Genomic DNA, 16,214 nt, shown 5'->3' on the forward strand with positions numbered 1-16,214 from the left:
ACTGAGCTGAACTGAACTGACATCTGAATTCCATGTGAGTTTCAAGCATCACAGAAATATTTTTTTCACCCATTTAAAAATGTAAAAACCACTGTTAACTCACTGGCTGCACGAAAACAGGTCATGGGCCAGTCTGCTGCCTCCTCTCCCGGAAATCCATCCACACAGAAGTATAAAGAATGAATATCCCCCCAATGCACCCAACGACGTGGAGGCATTACAGAGAATACAGACACTTTTATTCAGATTAGCACATACATTTAATAGTGTTATAATAGAAATGATACCTTGTCAGTACATGGGGGAAAGACATTAAAAAAAAAAAGTAAAGAAAACCAAGACTTCAGCCAAAGTTCATGATGGTTTGGTCACACACAGAAAAGAACAGTACTGCCCCTCCTCTCTGCCCATAAAGGAGGTGGCGTTGGCATGCCACGTGGTATTACTCCTTAACTCACTGCGTCTTTTTCAGCAGGTTCCTTAGTCATACACATGCTTGACCTCTTAATACTGTGGGTTTGAATGCTCCACCACTGATTTTTTTTTAGCCAGCAACTAATAGTCTGGTCATCTTGTGAGCCCCACCACTGGCCTCTCCCACATTCTTGGGCCCCGCTTTGCTCATCTAAGCTCCCGCAGAGTTTCATCTTCCCAAGCTCCTTAATGCAAAGTGTACAAGTGAGGAATGCTGGCTGCATTCCTCCTCACACTCAGCTCCTCTCATGAGAAGTGGGATAACAAGAGAGGACTCACTTTCTGATCTCTGGTGTGGTGTTTATGTTTGACCCACCATAGATTCACGATCCATCGGTGGTAGAAGGATCAGACCTGCTGGGCTGGAGACAGGGTCAGAAAGGGCAGAAGCAGTGCTCAGCCACCCAGAGAGGCAGCCTCGGGTATGATCTCGCAGAAAAGATGAAGTCTTCTTCCCCTTCACCTTCTGCTCCCTTCACAGAGGGAATTCTTGGTCCTAGGAACCAAACTTCCAAGTGGTCCAAAAGACCCACCAGAATTTGCCCTCCAATAACTGGGCATGGGAGTCCTTTGTGTATAGGGGAGAAGGGTGGAAGGCATGGACCTTGAAGCTTACAAAATCTGTATTCGATTCCTATATCCACCACTGACTGGCCATGACCTTGAGCAAGTTACTTAAACTCTCTGGGCCTTTATTATACTCAATATGAGAATAATAGCTACCTTTCCAGCTTGATTGTAAGGATCAATAGAGTATGTAAAATACATGTATTATGTACCTAGCACTTAACACATGATCACTCCTTCTCCATCACTGCGCTCTGCCGACATCATATTTAGGCTGCCATCCTCTGTGCCAGAAATTTCCATTGCGCACGAAAATAATATAACTGGCCACTGGGTAGGGCAGATTTTAAGTTCACGAAGCTAAATATTTATGTAAAAAGCATCACATTTTCCTTCTAACACCATCAATAGGACTGAACTGGCTGGCTAGACAGAAAGTGCAGACATAAAGAAATGCTTAAAAATAAAATCACACCTGTATGCTTTTTACTTTTGCCATTTCCCAGAAAACAGAATAATTAAAAATAAGACGGTCTCATGAGGATGGATATTAGCAGCGAGAACAGTACTGTAAAGCTTCCTTTTTTTCAGTGGCCCATGGGAACTGTTTTCTCTATTGTCCTGTCCTGATGATTTAAACCTGATGGTTTAATGGCCTTGCTTCTCCACTTACTCATAGCAAAGCAGTCCCGGTTTCCCTCTCCTGTGACAAAAGCTTGGGCAACAGAATATTGCTTAAATGTGGTCATGCTTGATGCCACAGCCCTGGTTCTGTCTGCGACAGGCCCGTCCCTCATTCTGATCCCTTCACAAAGAACGCCAAGGGCATCACCCAGGCCATCAGTCTCAGGACCACAGCGGACGGCAAAGCATCAGCAGCCAGCTGGGTTCTCAGGCTATAGGTCACTGCAGTTCATTGCTCTCGGATGTGGCTTTGTGGTTAGAGATGCTTTAATTTTTTCCATATATTTAAAATAAGCTATTTAGTAGAAAATGGCAGAATAAATATCATTTTAAACAAATTAAGTGGATATCTATGTCAAGTTATTAGGAAGAGTAACTACAGGGGCCGAGTATCAGAAGCATACCATTCTCATTAAGACCGGAGGCGATTCAGAGTTTGGGAATACACTCAGCCCTCCCCCTTACCACCTCTGCATCCACGGGGCCCACATCCCTGACTGTGTATTTTACAAAGTTGCTCAGTCTTTATTCCTATTGGTGGAGGTCCAAACGCACGGCCTATTGCACATGATAAACAGCTAATGAATTACTAATCACTTTCCTCGTGTTTCCTATAAACTGAAGCTGAGAGAGGCCTCAGCAATAGTTTGGTTTTCTCGGAGAAAGAAAAGGTAAAACCTGTTAAAATGTTATCTTCGATTTTCAACCCACAAGTCAGCAAACCCCACCTCCCTCTCTGTTGCCTCTGGTTCTCAGAATACATTTCTCATTGAGCTCTCAAACTTCCTAGAGCTACTTGCTAGAAACAGCACAGAAATGGTGGTTGGCCATCTCGAAGCAGCAAAAACAGGAGACCTCAGCTCTGTACGTGTGTCTCTTCAACACAGGAAACTGGCTGGACAGAGGACAACCCACACCACAGATAAATCGGCTCAATACACACAGACCTCAGGCTCCAAGGCTCCTATGACAGAAACCACGCTGGGAAAGTCATCTTTAAAGGCAATTACCGCTCCTAAGAGAAGTCAGCCCTCTCTGCATCCGTACTGAACTCACCTTCCCCGGGGGTCTGCAGACAGAAACAGATTCATCTTTTTCTTAACATAGGAATATAATGCTGTGTTAGGTACAAAAACACAGAGCTCTTTTAAGCATATACCTTAGCGTCTTACCCAACCTTTACTCCTACTAACAAGCATCTCAGTGAAAAGAGCATTGTTTTCGTTCTGTTTTGTGTCTCAAAGACCCCAAGAAGACAGGTCTTTTAAATTACAGGGACACACCTCCAGCCCAGCGTGAAAGGACGGGAACACGCTATACTAACAAGAGTTGAGTTTTGTCTGTAACTCCCACCGACTCTCCGGGATTAAAGGATTCCTGTAGGCATCCTTCTGTTTCACAACCAACCGCTCCATTATCTGTCCTTTGAGCAATAGCTGAAGGAAGCTCCGTTTCTGATGGATCCGTTCATGGAAACCTTCGGATTCCCTCGCTCCATCCTCTCTCGGCTGAAGATTGTATCCTGGTCGCTGTCAAACTCGGACTCGGACACCATCAGGCTGGAGTTGTGCTCTGTGCTTCGGTGCTTGATACCTAGGGAGAAACGGACAGATGCCTCTGGAGGGGAGCGGCACTCTCCCTCTCCGCCATCCATCATTCTGGACCCGGGCACCGAGCCCTGCGCTCTGCACCTGCAAAGCCATCACTTAGGAGGCAGCAGGCGCTTGGGGTTTCCTGGTGGCTGTTAACAGGGGCTCTGGAATCACTCCTGAGCCGGAGGCCAAGCTTCGTCACTTATCAGCTGCATCCTCACAGGGTGACTCTCAGATGCCGAGATTAAACGCTGGCAAGGCTCTGGGAGACTGTCTCGGAGACCTACCATATCTGGGCCTCAGCTCCATTCTTTCCTGGTCATCCATGTTGTCCAAGATAGTGTACTTCGTTTTCTTCCTGATTTTAGTCCTTTTTCGTCTGAAAAGGACAAAGAGAAAGGTCCACTCAGAGTCTCAAGGAGGTAGGTGGCATCCAGGATTTAAAACCCGTGGAGGACACTAAAGGAACTGCTTTGCTTTTAGAATGCTACTACATTTTATTCGTTGGCATCTTTTATTAATGATATGTGGGGCTTCCCTGGGGGCTCAGATGGCAAAGAATCTGTCTGCAATGTGGGAGACCCAGGTTTGAGCCCTGCGTTGGAGAGATCCCCTGGACAAGAGAATGGTAACCCACTCCAGTATTCTTGCCTGGAGAATCCCATGGACGGAGGAGCCCAGAGGACATGACTGAGTGTCTAACACACAAACAATCTTCTTCATTAATGATGTGTGTCACAGCCCAATCTGTGTTTGGTGAGCCTGAGATGCATCATGTGCCTTTCTTTTTTTTTAACTTCTTATTTGATACTGTTGTTACTTAGTCGCAAAGTCGTGTCCGACTCTTTTGTGACCCCATGGACTGTGGCTGGCCAGGCTTCTCTGTCCATGGATTTCTCCAGGCAAGAATATTGGAGTGGGTTGCCAGTTTCTTCCCCAGGGGATATTTCTGACCCAGGGATTGAGCCTGCATCTGCATCTTCTGCATTAGTAGGTGGATTCTTTACACTGACCCAGTCAATTAACAATTTTCTGACAGTTTCAGGTGAATAGCGAAGGACTCAGCCATACATACACATGCATGCATTCTCTCCTAAACTCCCCTCCTATCCAGGCTGCCATATAACACGGAGCTGAGTTCCAAGTGCTGTCCAGTAGGACATTGCTGGTTATCCATTTTAAATACAGCAGTATGTACATGTCCATCCCAAAGTCCCTAACGATCTCTTCCCCCTCATCCTTCCCCCAAACATGAGTTCATTCTCTAAGTCTGTGAGTCTCTTTCTTACCTACGCCATCATCCTGAAGAAACACATGTCAGAATAGCACTGCTGCTATCACCTAACTCCAGGTTCTCACCTAAGCCTCAGGCTGAGATGCAAGGACCTTCCAGCAACTGTGTGTTGGCCCAGCAAGCTTTTCTCCATGAGGAATTCCTTCCTCAGAAAAACCTGGATGAACAAGTTTCCCCCTGAACCTATACTACCCTGGGATGTCCAAAGATGCAAGAATGACAAGATGACATAATTAGCAATCAGAAAAAAAATCAACAGAAGTTATAATAAATTCTCCCAAAGGAAGAAGCAATAACTCAGTCTTTCATTTTTTCACAACACATCAAGACAACCAGGCTGATCCTATGGACCTCACCCTATGCTTCAGAGGATAATCTGAAAATACACATAGACACGATGGTAAGATTTGTAAAGAACAAACAAAGGCAATATTCTGAGAACTTGGTGATTAAGAGCATGGGCTTCCAACTCTGGGTTTACTAGCTGGGTGACTGTGAGGCCATTTTTTCTCATCTCTTGGACTGCATGTTCCCACCTGTAAAATGGGAATAAGAACAGTTCCTTTCTCACATTATTGATGGGAAAACTCAATAAGATAACACACAGAAAGCACTTAGAAGCATTCATTATAATGGCAAGTACTTAATAAATGCTCAGTCACTCTTGTCATCATCTTCTACTTGATACAAATGTCACAAAGCTGCAGAATTTTGAAAGCTAAGCACAGCAGGGTGATCTTCATCCCAGATGGTTCTGGGAAAATGTAATGGATAGAGGCTGCTAATTACCTCTGCCTATGCACTCGTTCACTGGTCCTACCTTTGGAAAAGTAATCACAAATAAAACTACAAAAATTGATAAGTGATCTCTGAAAAATAGCTATTATTATGGTATACCATTGGTTTTTCCAGGGGTCATGTATGGATGTGAGAGTTGGACTATAAAGAAAGCTGAGCGCCAAAGAATTGATGCTTTTGAACCGTGGTGTTGGAGAAGACTCTTGAAAGTCCCTTGGACTGCAAGGAGATCCAACCAGTCCATCCTAAAGGAGGTCATTCCTGGCTGTTCATTGGAAGGACTGATGCTAAAGCTGAAAGTCCAATACTTTGGCCACCTGATACAAAGAGCTCATTGATTAGAAAAGACCCTGATGCTGGGAAATATTGAGGTCAGGAGAAGGGGATGACAGAGGATGAGATGGTTGGATGGCATCACCAACTCAATGGACATGGGTTTGGGTGAACTCCGAGAGTTGGTGACAGACAGGGAGGCCTGGCGTGCTGCAGTTCATGGGGTTGCAAAGAGTTGGACATGACTGAGCAACTAAATTGAACTGAATTATGTTTTGTTTATCAAATCTTCGGAGAGCATTCATAGAGTTCCATGTAGGAAAGTGGACCCAATGCTGCCTTCTAAGGACTTGAGTAATCATTATTCTTATGAATGTCCTCACAGAGGGTTGCGCATGGGGTTCTGGAAGGTTTGGACCATTAGTTAAGTCTGGGGTTCCTCAGCGATCAGGTTCATGGGGGAAAAAAAAGAAGGAAAAACCTAAAGCAAAACTTCTCTGGTGATGGGGCCACTTCACTTAAAGTTCTGCATTTAGGAAAAAGAATTCAGTTAGATTTGTTGCTTCTCAAATGTAAACTAATGAAAACCTACCATTTGGATCAGTATATTCTAGACTCCTTTCTCTACTGAGAGTGGATTAGGCCACTGAGGTAGTGTTCTAGGGAATGTGATGTGAGACTGGTAGAAAAGATTAGATTTGATACAGAAGCATTGAATCTTCTAGAAAATATGACAGCTGTAATGAAAAAAAAGTTGCCTCTGGTATTATTCCATTTAACTAGTAGGCACATAAGCCCTGTGGGGGAGAATGTATTATCATGTGGTTTTAAAGTCGAGTCTCTCTTCATAAAAAGAGAGATTGTCAAAAGTTGAGCAGTTTCACAAACCCGAGCAACATCCCTTAACCCTATCCTATCACCCTGAATGTTGCATCTTTATTTTCAAAGAAATAAATAAGCATGCCAGGTACCTCTTACAGCAGCATATGCAAAGCCACGTTAAACCCCCTGTCAGCACAATGAGAGCAAGAGTCAGTATTGTCACATAGAACACGCTCCACTCTGAAAGACAGCAAAACCAGAGACATGTCACATACTCTCTGCAAAACAGCTTTATTTCAATAACTCTCAATGAATATTTCTGAATCCTTATAAGTAAAGGCCATCTGTGGTGTTGTGACCACCTCACCAGGCTGGATGCAGGGCCTGGTAAAATACTAACAAATCAAGAACAACTTAAAACCATCCTACATTTATCCAACTGGTTCAGGGACCTCATGGAGCACATATTGCATGCTGATCTGAGAACAGAAGAAACTGAAAAAAATAAACCCATCAATTAAGAAGGCTTCTGAAACACCCAAGTAATAAGGTACATCAAAACATTCATTCCAGAATCACAGAACCTCAATATTGGTTCTGGTCTGGTTTCAATAAAGCAAATAAGGTGCTCATTTGTATGGCTGCCTATGACATGAAGATACTTATCATAGAGCCCGACAGTCATTCAGAAACGATTTCATCTTTACTTCACTTCCTCCACATCCTTACAAAAATCCAGCGTAAAAAGCTTTGCAACAACCCAGGAAGAGAGAAACCAATGGAGCAAAGACACAAAGTTTAACTCCATTAAAAGTTATAACACCACTTGGAATAATGATTCAAGGGCTGGTTATTTTCAAATTTTTAAGAAGTAGAAACAGGAACATAATTTGGCAGGGAGCTCGTCCTAATTTTTCTGCCAATTATGTCCATCTGCATCCCCAAGAAGACAAAATGACTCTTAGAAACAGACTGGCATTTAAACACAGTTTCCTCCTCAGAAGAGACTGAGGCGGTGGCTCAGGCAGATGCTGGCTAAGATGGTGGCTCCAGTGTTTGGAGCCTGCTTGGGCAGACAGCCTGGGGAGTAGTCCAACTTTCTTGCTCATCTGATTCCAGCCAGGTCGACACCACGGGCCACTTCACCAGAAGGTCACACCCAGTTCAAGCCAAGGCAGGTACAGTCTGGACATGGGGTCCATGTAGCCCAAAGCGACCTTCTCAGCAATAGTTAGCGACATCTGCTCTGCCGAGGTGAATTTCCTCAGCAGGAAGTTTTAAGGAAAAGTCTTAAACACACCCCCAAGGTGAATTGTGGGAATATCTTGACCCATCACCACGTGAGCTGGTTCAATGGGCTTTGGATGAGAAAAGGGTTGAATTTATAGCTGTACAGTCAGGCAGGTCTTTCTGACAGTTCAGAATGATTTGTCTGAAGCTTCCTCACCCGGAGCCCACCCACCACGCCAGGACTCACCACAGTTGCTTTCCCCATCCCGGATATAACGCTGGATCAGGTTCTCCATCCACAGCTGGGAGCAAATACAACGCTTTGTGATGGGGTCACAGTGACCATGGCCAGAACACTTCAGAAGGCACCCTGCAAGAAGGCGAGTGAGGCAGAGGTCATCACGGGGCAAAGGAGGCTCCCTGGTTTCAGCTGTGTCTTTTTCTTCCATAGACCCTGAAGAGAGGTGCCTTGTTGAGTCAAGTGCCTCTTACTGTATGGACGGCGGTCCAGGGATGGTCTCTCACATTGACAATCTCATCAGGAAGTCAATGGCAGAAACATGTCAACATGTGCACTGTGAAACAAAAGGCTTAAACACATAGCGGAAATGCAGCACCCTCTGGCCCAAGAATGATAAATGCTAAAGATTTATCCAGTGAAAATGACTGGGGATGTGCACAAAGATTTATCTACATTGTGTATATGTGCGCTCAGTCGCTCAGTCGTGTCTTACTCTTTGTGACCCCATGGAGTGTAGCCCACCAGGCTCCTCTGTCCATGGGGTTCTCCAGGCAAGAATACTAGAATGGGTTGCCATTTCCTTCTCCAGGAAATCTTCCTGACCCGGGGATCAAACTCAGGTCTCCTGTATTGCCGGCAAATTCTTCACTGTCTGAGCCACCAGAATACTCTCTCTGCATCAGTTACCAATTGCTGCTGTAACAAATGACTGCAAACTTGAAGGCTTGAAACAACCTACCATTATTTAAAAATCAACCTGACAGTCTGTGAGTAGAGACTTCGTTGTATAAATAAATTATGAAACACATCCAGGATGGAGTATTCTGTGACCACAAATATCCTACTGACGGATAAATTCTAAAAGATTTGAGAAAATGATCATAATATGGTTTGAAGTTAAAAAAGCAGATTTAAAAATACGTATCAAATTATCCTGATTGCATTACATGTGTCTAGAGATGGGGGAACTAGAAGGAAAAACATCAAATTATTAACAAAAGTTATCTTCAAATGGTGGGAATTCTAGGCTCTAGAATCTAGAGGATTATTCTAGGATTATACTAGTTTTTTGTCTTCTTGTGTATTCCAAATTTCCTACGATAAACAAAGATTACTTTTGTAGCAAGAAAAAAATTCTTCCATGGCTGACTCATGTCAATGTATGGCAAAAACCACTACAATATTGTAAAGTAATTAGCCTCCAACTAATAAAAATAAATGAAAAAAAAAATTAATTTACTCCACATTATAAAGAAAGTCAACTGTGATTAGATACACGTCTGAGACAAATTAAATTTTACTATCCAAATATTATCATGGTCCTCAGTGTCTACTGAAATGATCCTTTTAACATAATAAGGTATTCAATGTCCCTTGGAAGGTGGGGACAGAAACCTGGGCTAAAGACTACATTTCCATCTACACATGTGAATGGATTTGGTACCAGGAAGAGGCAGCAAGCAAGCGGTTAAGAAAAGAGGTCCCACTGGAAGGCACTATAAGCTATCTTAAATTTCCAATGGGCTTCCCTGGTGACTCAGATGGTAAAGGATCCACCTGCAATGCAGGAGACCTGGGTTTGATCTCTGGGTTGGGAAGATCCCCTGGAGCAGGGAATGACTACCCATCCTAGTATTCTCACTTGGAGAACCCCATGGACGGAGGAGCTTGGTGGGCTATAGTCCACGGGATCCCCAAAAGTCAGACATGACTGTGTGATCAACACTTTCACTGTTCTGGTGACTCAGCAGTGAAGAATCCACCTGCAATGCAGGAGACACTGGTTCAATCGCTGGGTCAGGAAGATCCACTGGAGAAAGAAATGGCAGCCTACTCCAATATCCTAGCCTGGGAAATCCCATGGACAAGAGCCTGGTGGGCTACAGTCCATGGGGTCGCAAAGAGTCGGACATGACTTAGTGACTAAAGAATAACAAAATTCCCAATAACCTATATAACATCTATTCACAACCTAAGCCACAATGTCCCACGTCAATCAATTTTCCAGCCATTAATACTTATCTGTCTTTAACAACATTCTGTTTAAGACTGTTTAACAACATTCAGACTGTTTAAGTCTGAAATTCTGACAATGACCAGTGTGTGAGAGTATAGTTTTAAAAATGAACCATGACTTGTTTCTCTCCAGGTTCCCTCAAAGACAAAGCATATTTGGCAAATGTGTGTTGCAGGAAACCGACTGGAGAAATAAATGCAAAACAATTCCCTGGATGCTAAAGCTGTCCCCATGTCTTCTTTCTGTGCCAGCAAAATGTAGCCCTGATTAGCAAATCTGGTTCTTTTAAAATATTCCCATAGGAGTTGACATGGAGAAATTAGAAAGATAATTAAATACTGAACTTTATTTCCACTTAATTCAAAAAAGACTATGAGACCTGGCTATAGTCCTGCCCTATTGGAACCAAATCATATTTCACCTCCTCCAAGAAATCTTTTCCTTTAATCTGGGTAGTTACTTATATTTCTGTAATATTACCATTGCATTTAATTGGATGGCATGTCTACTGCCTAGTGTTTAGGGTTAGTCACTCAGTCGTGTCCAACTCTGGGACCCCATGGACTGTAGCCCATCAGGCTCCTCTGCCCATGGGATTCTCCAGGCAAGAATACTAGAGTGGGTAGCCATTCCCTTCTCCAGGGGGGCCTTCTCGACCCAGGGATTGAACACGGGTCTCCTGGATTCCAGGCAGATTCTTTACCACTGAGCCACCTGGGAAGCCTTATGTCTAGTCCAGCGGGATCCAATTCTGAATATACAACAATTATATACTTACATTACTTGACCTCTAAAAACAAAGATATTTCTGATAGGGGGCATACCTGCTGTGTCAATCCTCAAGACTTTGAAAAGCAAGAAATCAGCCTTTTCCTTTGAGAGCCGCCTGTGTAGATTTCGGGCCACTTCGGCAGCTTTGAGGACCTTGAAAGGTGGCCCAGTCTGTACATAAAACACAATCACGGTGCTGCAGAGAAGACAGAGAGGGGCCAGCCACATGGTTAGCCAGTGACCGGCATGACATATCCACTCCATCCCTCGGACCTGCAGGGCTGAGAAGGCAGGCGGCCACAGCTCCGCGGCCTGGCAAGGACATGGGTGTGTCCTGGGGGCCAAGGAGTTGATCAGCTTCTATTCACAAATAAAGGCTCTTTGGTCCCAGAATTCAACTGATGAGGGGCAGATCTTCAGATAAATGGAGCAATGTGTGAGTGCATGCATGCTAAGTCGCTCAGTCATGTCTGACTCTACGACCCCATGAACTGTAGCCTGCCAGGCTCCTCTGTCCATGGGGATTCTCCTGGCAAGAAGACTGGAGTGGGTTGCCATGCCCTCTTCCAGGGGATCTTCCTGACCCAGGGATTGAACCTTCATCTCTTACATCTGCTGCTTTGGCAGGCACCTGGAGGGCCCCAAAGCAACGTGTACAAACAGACACAATCACACACAACATGAGAACCTTCAGATGCATCTTCACTTTTACCTTTTCGCTGAGATGTGATATACTTGCAATAAAAGTCACCGTTCTAAAGTAAGTGTGTGTCCCAGTGGCCTTTAGCACATTCACAAAGTTGTGCAACCATCATCATCTATCTCCAGAACATTTCCACCATCACAGAAACTCCACACCCATCAGCAAGCATACCCAGGACTCCGGCTCCTGCCAACTACTAATCTACTTTCAGTCTCCATAGATTTGATTCTGAACTTTTGATATACATGGAATATGTATGAGGCATTTTGTGCCTGGCTTCTTTCACTTTGTATAATGTGTTCACAGTTCATCCAAGTTGTAGCATGTATATCCCCCTCCTTCAAAACGCCAACTATTATTCCCTTGTATGAATACATATCATTTATTCACTCATCAGTCGATGACATTTGGACTGTATCTACTTTTGGGCCATATGAATAACACCACTGTGAATGTCCACGTCCTGGATTTTGTATGGACATATGTGTATTATTTCTTGTGCATATATATCTAGGAGTGGAATTACTGGGTCGTATGGTAATTCTATGTTTAGGATTTTGAAAAACTGTGAAAGTGTTTCCCTCAGTGGATGCATCATTTCACATTCCCACTGGCAATATATGGGTGTTCCAATTTCTCCATATACCTGCCAACATTTGTTACAGCCTCTTCTGGATTAAAGCCATCCTGGTGGGTAGGAAGTAGTATCTCCACGTGATTCTGATTTGCATTTCCTTACTAATTAATGATGTTGAACATCTTTTCATGTGTTCATTAGCCACTTGTATATCATCTTTGGAGAAATTTCTATTCAAATCTATATTACTCTCCAAATGTTGCCATAAAAATCATACCACAAACTGGGTGTATAAGGGTTTTTTAGAAATTCAATTATAAATCCCATAAGAAATCAATGCAGAGGTTGAACCTTACAGACCCTCAGAAGGTGTTTGGTGGTTTAGTCGCTAAGTCATGTCCGACTCTTGCGATCCCATGGACTGCAGCCTGCCAGGCTCCTCTGTCCATGGGATTCTCCAGGCAAGAATACTGGAGTGGGTTGCCATTTCTTTCTCCAGGGGATCTTCCCAACCCAGGAGTCGAACCCAGGTCTCCTGAACTGCAGGCAGATGATTTACCAACTGAGCTATGAGGGAAGTGGTAATCCAAGATCCTCTCAGAGTGAGAGAAGTCTCAGCCCCATGAACATGAGGCAGGAATGGAGTCTGGCTATGAGACACGCCCCGTGCATGCCCCAGACTATTTACATGCCCTCTGTTGATACCAGAACCAAAACCCAGCTCCCTCTGATGGTCCCTAACTCCTTCAGTCAGAACATTCTCCATCAGCAAACATTTACTGAGCCTCGTGGGAAGGACCTCTATAATCATGCCCTTGCTGCTGCCCGTTGAGGAAAAAAAAATAAAGGATACGAATAGGATAAATGTGTGTGCAAAGACACAGAACAAGAGAGGAGACGAACACCATCAGGCCGGACTGAGCGGTCATACCTGAGGTCCGAGTGGGCCTGAATCTTCTGAACCCTGACGTCTGAGTCCAGCACGTTCAGCAGCGCTGCCAGCCGCCTCACGAGGGCGCCCTTGTGCTGCTCCGACAGCTGCCCCGCGCCGACCTGCAGGATCAGCTCCACCAGGCCACCCTTCTTCGGGTCTGAGGAAACGAAGAGACACAGGCTTTCTTTCCACTTGAAAACCTCAGGCTTGATAACAGGAGGAGTGAGGCCTGCACAAGAGTCTCAGAGCTTGACGCAACCCCTGTGTCAGGCTCTGCACTTGGGTTCTGCCGCTCAGGTCAGTTCTCTCAAAAGCCACAGGGGCCACCGTCTGTGAGGACTTTTTCCTTGTTTTATACCAGCTCGCTGTCTTATTAATCTTCCTCCAGATGATAGGCAGGTGTGCTTAGTCAGCCTTGGGGCTCACTTAATATTCCGAGACCTCACACACCTCCCCTGACCCAAAAGAAGAACTCGGTCCCTGAGGGCTGTGGGCCCGGCCCAGTTCATGCCGGAGCTTGGTGTGGCCACCTCACTGGAGCTGCCCTCCTGGTGGTCCCAGGAGTGAAGACCTCGTGGCCACCTCACAAGGCCTCTTGTCTTTGAAAGACCTCTTTGTCTTCCAGTAGGAAAACCAAAGTGACAAAGGAGTCTTGCTGTCAGGCGCAGTTCTCCCTAAGAGTTCCGAGGCTGGATCTGTTTGGGGGACAGATGGCCACGTGTAGAGAAAACCACAAGGTGAGCCTGGCTTCCCACATGGGGTTCCACTGCCACCTGCAAAGAGCCCCAAAGGCAGATCTCCCCCCAGTCCCCACTCACAGGCCAGCCCCACAAACGCAGGCCCAGAAGCCCAGCACGTACCTGGCCGCACTTCCACTGTGGCGGTGTCCGTGTCTGAGGCCCCCTGACCATCAGCAACTTGCAGGCGGAAAGTGTAGATGCCCTCCACCAGGTTGGTGAGCTGCAGGGCCGGGCTGTGGTCAGAGCCGTCGATGACATCCTGAGAAATAACACGTTCACAGTCCGTACTTGGCTCCCAACCCGGGCCTCTGCGGACCCCAAACCTCAGTGGCCCGTCTTTGTCACACATGCATGATTCTAAGGGACAGGCTGAAGAGGAAGTGGGGAGGAGAGGTTAGCGAAGGTCTGGGTAATCCTTGGTGCCTCTTCCACTGCTATTCTTATTTGTTTTTTTTAAATTTTTATATTTTGGTCACACCTCACAGCATGTTAGATCTTAGTTCCCCAGCTAGGGATTGAACTCATGTCCCCTGCGTTGGAAGAAGAGACTCTTCACCACTGGACCACCAGGGAGGTCCCTCTTCCACTTTTAAAGCACCAGGAGACACAAGACTCAGACAGGACTCTGTTACAGGAGCTTCCCAAGGGCTCTAGGAATGACCAAATTCCACCCAGCAGAGGCAGAAACCCCTGAAATTAGGGCAAAGACCTGGAGGGTGAAGCACTCTCTCTGAAGAGTTTTCTGGGTCTTATTTTCAAAGACAGTTTCACAGTGCTTAGGATTCCTCGTGGCGTGTCATGTTCACCTTCTCTAGTAACCCAGGAGCCTCAGTAGAGACATCTCTGCTGAAAGCGTTTGAGAAGAATCTCCTAGACCCCTGCCCTGAACTTGCTAACAGAAGAGGGTGGTAACCAAAGGTAACAAGTGTTACCGTAACAGAGTTACTCTGGAATGAAAGCGCTTTCAGTTCTTTCCCTGAGACCACTCCCTCGGTACACCTCCAAGAGTAAATTTTCATCTTTCAAGTCCTTAGCAACAGCAGGAACGAAGATGTACCTACATTTATAGCCAAAAAGGCAGGGTGCTCTAATGTGGAAAAATGCCTGCTAGGAACTGAAAACCTAAGCCTATCTGGTTGGTTGAAGATGAGTTAATCAACCTTGGTCAAGTCTCTTTCCATCTCTGCATCTGATTTTCTGTACTTATGCAATGGGAATGGCAATTCTGGATCTAGTGACCTATCTGGTACAATGCTGAGGAAAAGGAAAAAATCCACGTGGATCGAAACAGGAAGAACAGGAAAGCTGAGGAGTAGAATGAATCCCTTGAGAAGATTCCAGGCTACAGTTTCTGACTCTATCAAAGTCTGGGTGGGGAGAAAGTCAGAAAGGACTTCAGATCTATTTAAATTGAATAGCAGCTTCCTGCACCCAACTGTCAGAGGAAACCTAGAATCAAAAACATCTTAGGCGGGGCATGGAAAGGGAGATGAGACCACAACAGAGACACAGAAATGGAGTTAACTGTGTCCCCTCAAAGGTTGAAGTCCTAAGCCTCCAATGCGACTCTATTTGAGATAAGGTCTATTACGAGGTAATTAAGGTTAAATGAGGTCATAATGAGGAGACGGGGATGACAGAGGATGAGATGGTTGGATAGCATCACTGACTCAATGGACATGAGTTTGAGCAATGTCCAGAAGTTGGTGATGGACAGGGAAGCCTGGCGTGCTACAGTCCACGGGGTCGCAAAGAGTCAGATACGATTGAGCGACTGAGGTCATAAAGGTGGGGTCCTGATCCCATAGGATTAGCATCCTTGTAAGAAGAGATACCCGAGAGCCCTCTCTCTCCTCTCTCCGGCCCTGCTCCCATGTGAAGACACAGCAAGTAGGCAGTTGGAACCAAATCGTCTACCACCTCAATCTTGGATCTTCAAGTCTTCAAAACTGGGAGAATATAAACCTCTGCTGTTGAAGCTACCCCGCCTGTGGTATTTTGCTACGCAGCTCTAGCAAACTAACACAGACATAATGCTTAGTGGTCCAGGGGCAATTCTCTTCAAGTACTCACTCCAGCGGCTGGACTCTGGCCGTCCCGGATCCACAGATAGGACACAATTCCTTGGTCATCAGTAGACCTTGAACCATCCAAAGTAATGGAGTTATTGGGAAGCACAAGAACATGTCTGCCACCAGCCCGGGCTCTGGGAGGACTATTATTTTCTAAGTCAAATACAGCAGAAATGAAAGCAAAGAAATTGATTTAAAATACTTGTGATTAGCGCGTCATAAAATATCCATGACTATTCCATCCTGAAGATATGTAGATTTAAAATATCTAGAAAGCATCATCTCCTGCCTGAAATACCCATAAGATAAAGACTTTCTTTAAATTCCCTTTGCACTCAGCTACTCATAATTTGGCAGCCAATATATTGGACAGTTTACTATTATCATTACAGTTTTTCTCTTTTTGAAAAAGAGAAACCATGATC

The 16,214-nt window shown here is 45.1% G+C and overlaps 1 protein-coding gene across 4 annotated transcripts in view; it reads right to left on the minus strand.

The window, feature by feature from the left end:
• Positions 1–222: 222 nt before the first annotated feature.
• Positions 223–16,214, minus strand: part of KIAA0319 (KIAA0319 ortholog) — a 70,198-nt gene continuing 54,206 nt past the window's right edge. For 3 of the 4 annotated variants that reach the window (XM_070456220.1, XM_070456221.1, XM_070456223.1), the window contains 8 exons: positions 15,791–15,942; positions 13,838–13,976; positions 12,975–13,134; positions 10,817–10,959; positions 7,982–8,104; positions 6,654–6,744; positions 3,605–3,696; positions 223–3,318 (listed from right to left, as the gene is read on the minus strand). In XM_070456220.1, the coding sequence (XP_070312321.1) occupies positions 3,140–3,318; positions 3,605–3,696; positions 6,654–6,744; positions 7,982–8,104; positions 10,817–10,959; positions 12,975–13,134; positions 13,838–13,976; positions 15,791–15,942 (1,079 nt within the window). In that variant the 3' untranslated portion in view covers positions 223–3,139. The remainder of the gene's footprint in view (positions 3,319–3,604; positions 3,697–6,653; positions 6,745–7,981; positions 8,105–10,816; positions 10,960–12,974; positions 13,135–13,837; positions 13,977–15,790; positions 15,943–16,214) is intronic. The other variant, XM_070456222.1, reaches the window with a different exon arrangement.

Source organism: Odocoileus virginianus, chromosome 27, assembly GCF_023699985.2.
Source record: "Odocoileus virginianus isolate 20LAN1187 ecotype Illinois chromosome 27, Ovbor_1.2, whole genome shotgun sequence".
NCBI classification, from domain to species: domain Eukaryota; kingdom Metazoa; phylum Chordata; class Mammalia; order Artiodactyla; family Cervidae; genus Odocoileus; species Odocoileus virginianus.